We start from the raw sequence: 6179 nt of genomic DNA, 5'->3' as shown, positions 1-6179 counted from the left end.
TGATATCTGGAGGTTATGTTTCATTTTTGAGCTCATTTTGAGTAGATTTAGGTGTTAAATCGTGTATTAGATTGTTAAAATTTGAATAACAAGTTTCTATTATTGGGCAATTTGTACTTCAAACATATTTGGCCTTATGTGCATGGAAACATGTGAAAATAGCAAGGGCTAGCCAGTTTTCGTACTGGTAATTGAAAAATAGCCAGCGTTTGCAAAGTCATTGAAAAATAGCCACTATTTTGCTGCAACATGGAAAGTTCCAGCATAATATACTGGAGATTGGTGCACCTGTGTATGAACATCCAACATATTATGTTGGAACTCTAGCACACGAAAAGTTCCAGCATAATATATTGGAGATTGAAGCACCTGTGTATGAATTTCCAGCATATTATACTGGAAGTATATTATGTTGGTACTCCAATATATTATGCTGGAAGCCTAGTATATTATGATGGAACTCCAGTATATTATGCTGGAAGCTCACATGTAAAAAATTCGAACTCCAGTATATTATGCTGGAATATTTTCCGAATTTTGAACAATGTTTTCATTCAGATTTATCTTTACATGAAAAGTGGCTAAATTTTGATTATTTTGAAAATTGTGGCTATTTTTAAATTACCACTTGTAAATCTGACTATTTTTGCATTTCACCCTGAAAACATTGGTTGCACTTCAGACCTATTTGGCCTTAAGTGCATCTGAAGTATAATTTTTTCACTTCAGACCTATTTGACCTTAAGTGCATGAAAACATTGGTTGTACTTCAGACCTATTTGGCCTTAAGTGTAATTTTTTCGCTTCAGACCTATTTGGGCTTAATTGCATGAAAATATTTGTTGCACTTCAAATCTATTTGAAAGTGTATCTTAAGTGCAATTATCTTACAGACGGCCCTATTAACATCCACTTCATTGATAGTCGCCCAATTATCAAGTCTCACTTTGAACTATAGAAAACATTTTCCGACTTCCAATGCAATTTTTCAGTGCTACTATATAACTCCCTCATCAGACTGCAAAAAAATGCTCAAGTAGTATAATCTTCATGGATAGGATAAATCATGTTAGCCATTTTTANGTACAAACAACACAATCAATGATTTCCTTTTACCTCGAGGTAGAAGCATTGATGGTGTAACTATTCGGCAAATTGGAAAAAGTTGTGTTAGCAACTTAGCAAAGTTTGAAATTCAATCAAGTATATCAAGATTTAAACAAAGTCACACTTGAGGTAGAATTCACATGACACCTATACGCATGAACGTAAAAAAGAAATGAAGTCCAATTTTCAGTATTGGACTAAATGTTAATCCTTGTAAAACTATTGTAGACATTAGTAAATAAATTTTCACAAATATAAAATTTAGCTGGGTATAATAACATTCTTTTGAAATTCTTTATCATATTTATATTTTTCCAATTTTATGGGTTGACCCCGAAGGAAATGATGGCCTTTTTTTTTTTCAAGGCAAATGTAGCTCACCTGAGTTAACCGATGACAGAACTTAATAAGTTTAAAAAAATAAAATCAACTCGGTGTAAAAAGTATCCCGCATTCACGCATGATTCGGGGAAGGACCGCATTCCAAGGGAATGTAATGTAGGCAACCAACTTTGATGCAAATATCAGTGGCTGATTCCGCCAGAACTTAAAAAGTAATTTCATAAAAGGCCACTTGTGCAAATTTCATTTGAATCCAATAATCTCCATATCCAAAGACAATATAATCTCCAAAAAAAAAAAACTAACCAGGTTATAAATCTCTAAGTCCGGCAGAAAACAGAACATCACAAATGGTGCATAACTGGGCCAAATATGTCTCATGCCGTGGAAATGATATCATATAGCCACTCTAAAAGGCTACTGTTTAGAAATTAGTCAGTTTATTTTGAAATCAAAATAAATAGTGGCTAATTTCTAAATAGCATCTTGATAATGGCTATAGTCCCCCAAAATACCCATTTTTATTTGGGCTCCTAATCCAATCCAAATAGATTTCACTAAAGTCAAAATCTTATATCTTCATCTTCCCACAAAAACCTCTGATAAATCTTCCATCCTGAAGCTTATACTGATAACTGATAAAACCCAAGCAGAACAATCACTGCCTTTTCTTGAGCTCATCCCAATTCCGCTACCTAAAATTCTGTAACTTCCACTGAAGCAATGCTTAGCCTGGGAAATTTTCCTAGGCAACCCCAATGTTGTGCTACCATTAAAAGCAGCCCAATTTCACAAATTCTTCCTCTTTATTCCAAGATACCTCAAACCCAGTTGTTTTTTCCCTCAAATACAGTGACCCATTTAAGCATTCGTTCTCTTCCGTGGCAAAAACGAACTGGGGTGTGCATTTTTGCAATCAAGGATGAAGAAAAAAGTGGAAATAATGTAGTAGAAATGGAAAATCTTGATGATGATGATGAATATGAAGATGATGATGTGGATGATTTTTTAGTGGACGAGGATGATGATGTGGAAGGAGATGATGACGATGACGATGAGGTAATTATTCCGTTAAGGAATATGAAGAAGTGGTTAGAAAACAAGCCTAGTGGATTTGGAGTAGATAAAGTGTATGATACTTCAGTTGAGGATAAGTTGATGGAAGAAATTGAGCAGAGTAAAAAAGCTCAGCTTGCTAATATTAATAAGCTCAAGAACAATCCGGTTAAAGCTAATTCTAAACAGGTTCAGCAGGATAAAGGTAACTTCTTTTGATGATTTGGTTTTTGTGTAAATTTCGATTACTGCTATGTGTTATGAGCTTCTGCTGGACGTAGGATCTTGCTAGAGGCAAAATGATCTAATTATGTATTTGTTCATAGTTAGTTGCCCTCAAGAATGAATCATTTATTATATTAAGGAATTAATAAGAGCTGAGCTGAGTATTGTGATTGTTAGCATAGACTGAAGTCCTATTGTACCTATATCTGTAATTAGTCTGATAAATTTCTTACTTAAGAATACAGATTCTTTAATGCTAATAATAATATTTTAGAGATATTAAACTAAAGTTAACCACTTTTCTGCAATAACACTAGAGAATCAGGGTATAAATTAGTCACCCCCTCGGCACCAAAACCATCTATTAAAGCATCTAATATACCTTGTTGAGTTAAAGATTGGCCGAGTCCATTCTGCTTTAGGCTCTCTGGAATTACTTCTTAGGTCAATTGGTAAAGAAATATCTCAGATATCTTAAGTTTTTAAAACAGGCGAAAAGGGTGTTAGAAATCAGAGTGCCATACGTTGATTGAAGGAATGGGCTATTGTCTCTTTACATGTCTCGGGCAATCCTCACCTCGTGAGTTAGCTTTTGCGGTTGACTTAGGCTCAAGTTCCATCTTTAACATGGTATTAGAGCCAACCGATTCCTTTCCTTGGTTTACCTGATATTGGACCTCCATATAATATTATCCATGCTCCAGATGTCTAATCCTAAGCATGCGAGGAGATAGTGGATATTAGAATGTCTCATAAAGGTTGTTGTCTCCTTATATGGTGTTAGGCAATTTTAGACTTGAGTTAAGCCTAAGGTCTATTTTCTTAACAAAGGGAAATATCTAACAGAACAGTAAATATACAAATGCAATGTGGAAGTTTATAAATTTGCAATGCAGCACATCGTCTCTTTAAGCTCCTTTTTTCTAGACCCTTTTTCCCTTTTTAACTTTCGCTTGTTTCTCTTTTGTTTTTCATTCTTAACTCTAACCAACCATAAGAAAAATACTTTATCAGGGGGTGGAATTGGTCTATTTCAAGAGAAGTCAGATATATGATCTACAGTTTGGAATTAAAAGTGTAAAAGTTATGGAATCAAACATATGTAACTAGTTCAGTATTATTTCGAGAAGCTTAGAGTGGAATAATAGAGTTTGGAGGACAAAGTAATGATCTCATGTAGCTTCAATGCCTTTTGCATCTGCTACTCTTTTAAATTGTACTTGACATTTTGCAAACACTGTTCTTTCTACCATGTTCTAGCGTGGCAGTATTTGACTTTAGTTAAATGATTTCTAAAGATGTTCAGGATGGATTACGTGTGCGCTTGGTCAATCTTCCTAAGAAAATGAACATTGATAAAGATCTACGAGTGGCTTTCAAAGGAGTTCCTGGAATAGCTAACATAGTCCCCGTTGTGACGGGGAACAAGAAGACCAGGAATCCTATTTGCAAAGGCCTCGCTTATATTGACTTCAAGTCCAAAGATGAAGCACAAAGGTATTGCTTTAGAATGTAATATATACCTCGATTCTCTCTTGGTCTTGCTCTGCTGTTGTTTTGTTTGTGGCTATACGGAAGAAATAAAAGGGTGAATCTTGTATTTGTAACATGACCAATCAATTAGTATCACAACACCATGTACACTGATGGTTTTAAGATTTTTTTTGGTTTCTAACCTTAGTTCACAGATATGATTAAAAACTTGTGCGACTTTGTATGTGTATTAGGTAATTACCTTACAATATCAGTTTGACATTTGTTTGAAAAATTAGATCAGGTGCCTATTTAATCTTTAACCTTGCATTCTTTGCCTAAACCAAAAAAATGTTTGTCATTGTAGGTTTGTGATAATGTTTTCTGGACAAAGTATAAGTTTTGGTAAGATTGAGAAGAAAATAAAGTGTGAGATGATAAATCATGGATCACCCAAATCCGCAGCTATAATGTCGGTTGATGAAATTAAGTATGCTCCTGAACAAGAAATACCTGTTCTGCAAGGAGACCTCGATGATGATTTTGATACAGATTTCCTTTCCTCGGATTCAGAGGAAAAACTTCCCACTGACCATGATGTGGCAGAGATGGACGATTTATCAGCTCGTACAAATGATCATGTAGAAATTTCAGAAAGTTTATCTGCAGAGTCAACTTCGGGCGATGAGCAGGATGTTAGAGAAGAGTCTGATTTCTCCGAACAAGAAAAGAAAGTCCAAGCAAAAGAGAAGAAGAAAAAGCCTAAGCAAAAGAAAGAGAAGGTCCCAAAATTGAATATACCTGGATCTGCGCGCAAGTAAGCTATAAGCTCATGATTTAACATACTATTGCACTTATGTTCGACGTACTTCCTTGGTTTTATTTTACTTACCAACTGGTGCAATGTCATGCAGGTTGAAAATCAAGGAGAAAGCTCTACTTACTGGTGTTATATCCAAATATGCACAAAAAAATACTGTTGTGACTGTGAAAGAACAAAGCTAACAATGGCCAGCGTTCACATTTAGTAGCAGGGTTTATTGCTGTTTGGTACACTTCGTCTTCTGCCAATCTAAGTCTTTGCAGTTATTCATTTTTTGTAGATTTATTTACATCAGTATTAAGCTTAGTTTTGCTGATTTCTTGCTTGTAAATGTCCAAATATGAATCAAGTTTAGTAAACATATCGCGAGTCAGCTAAATTAGTTTACTATCTCATTTTTATTGGTTACCGTTGTCAAGTATGCTTTATTTCGCTATTTCTTTAACTCATTTGGTTGATCCATTGTGCCCCAGTTTCTTCTTCCCATAAGACATTGCATGAGACATTGTGTTCCAATAAACTCAAATTTTTGCAGTTGCTGAACAAGTAACGTAATTTAACATCAACTGCAGCTGCAAAAGATTCTGAGATTAATTCATATTTCGTGCATTTACATCAAATAACTTTTGCATCAACCAAGAAAAAACGCAAAATTTCATCAATATACAACACTTGAGGGTTCAACCTACCAAGAGTCAGCCCAATTGACCTACGACTTCAATATACACGCGGGCACAATGTTGATTACTCCAGAACAATCAAAAGATGCTGCACTCTTGAGCTGAGGGTCTATCGGAATCAGCCTCTACTCCTCCGGAGTAGGGATGAGATCTACGTACACACTACCCTCCCCAGACCCCATTTGTGGGATACCATTGGATTGTTGTTGTAATCAAAAGATGCAGCCTCCCCCCCCCTCCTTCCCAAAAAAAAAAGCTGGAGTTAAATTAGCAATAGAGCAGATTCAGCAATAAGGCAACTATTAACATGCCTTATAACAAAGACGTGAAGTTTTTTTATCAAAAGACTGCCGGAGAACGTATGCAGGCGGAGGAAAAGACTATCAGACATACAACATGCAATCAAAGTGACTTTGGTCCACCCAGCTACCCAAGTTACGTAAAAGACATATTTTGAAGTCCCCCCCCCCCCC

The 6179-nt window shown here is 35.5% G+C and overlaps 1 protein-coding gene across 1 annotated transcript; it reads left to right on the top strand.

Moving 5' to 3' along the window:
• The first annotated feature begins 1916 nt into the window (after positions 1-1916).
• LOC109211742 lies at positions 1917-5471 on the top strand. Its single transcript, XM_019375316.1, has 4 exons — positions 1917-2710; positions 4029-4227; positions 4571-5020; positions 5118-5471. Exons 1-4 carry the CDS (start codon positions 2173-2175, stop codon positions 5206-5208), a joined length of 1278 nt encoding a protein of 425 aa, XP_019230861.1. The 5' UTR covers positions 1917-2172; the 3' UTR covers positions 5209-5471.
• The last annotated feature ends 708 nt before the right edge of the window (positions 5472-6179 follow it).

This window comes from Nicotiana attenuata, unplaced genomic scaffold (genome assembly GCF_001879085.1).
Source record: "Nicotiana attenuata strain UT unplaced genomic scaffold, NIATTr2, whole genome shotgun sequence".
Lineage (NCBI taxonomy): Eukaryota > Viridiplantae > Streptophyta > Magnoliopsida > Solanales > Solanaceae > Nicotiana > Nicotiana attenuata.
The sequence above is the reverse complement of the archived record's forward strand: the minus strand, read 5'-3'. Positions and strand labels throughout refer to the sequence as shown.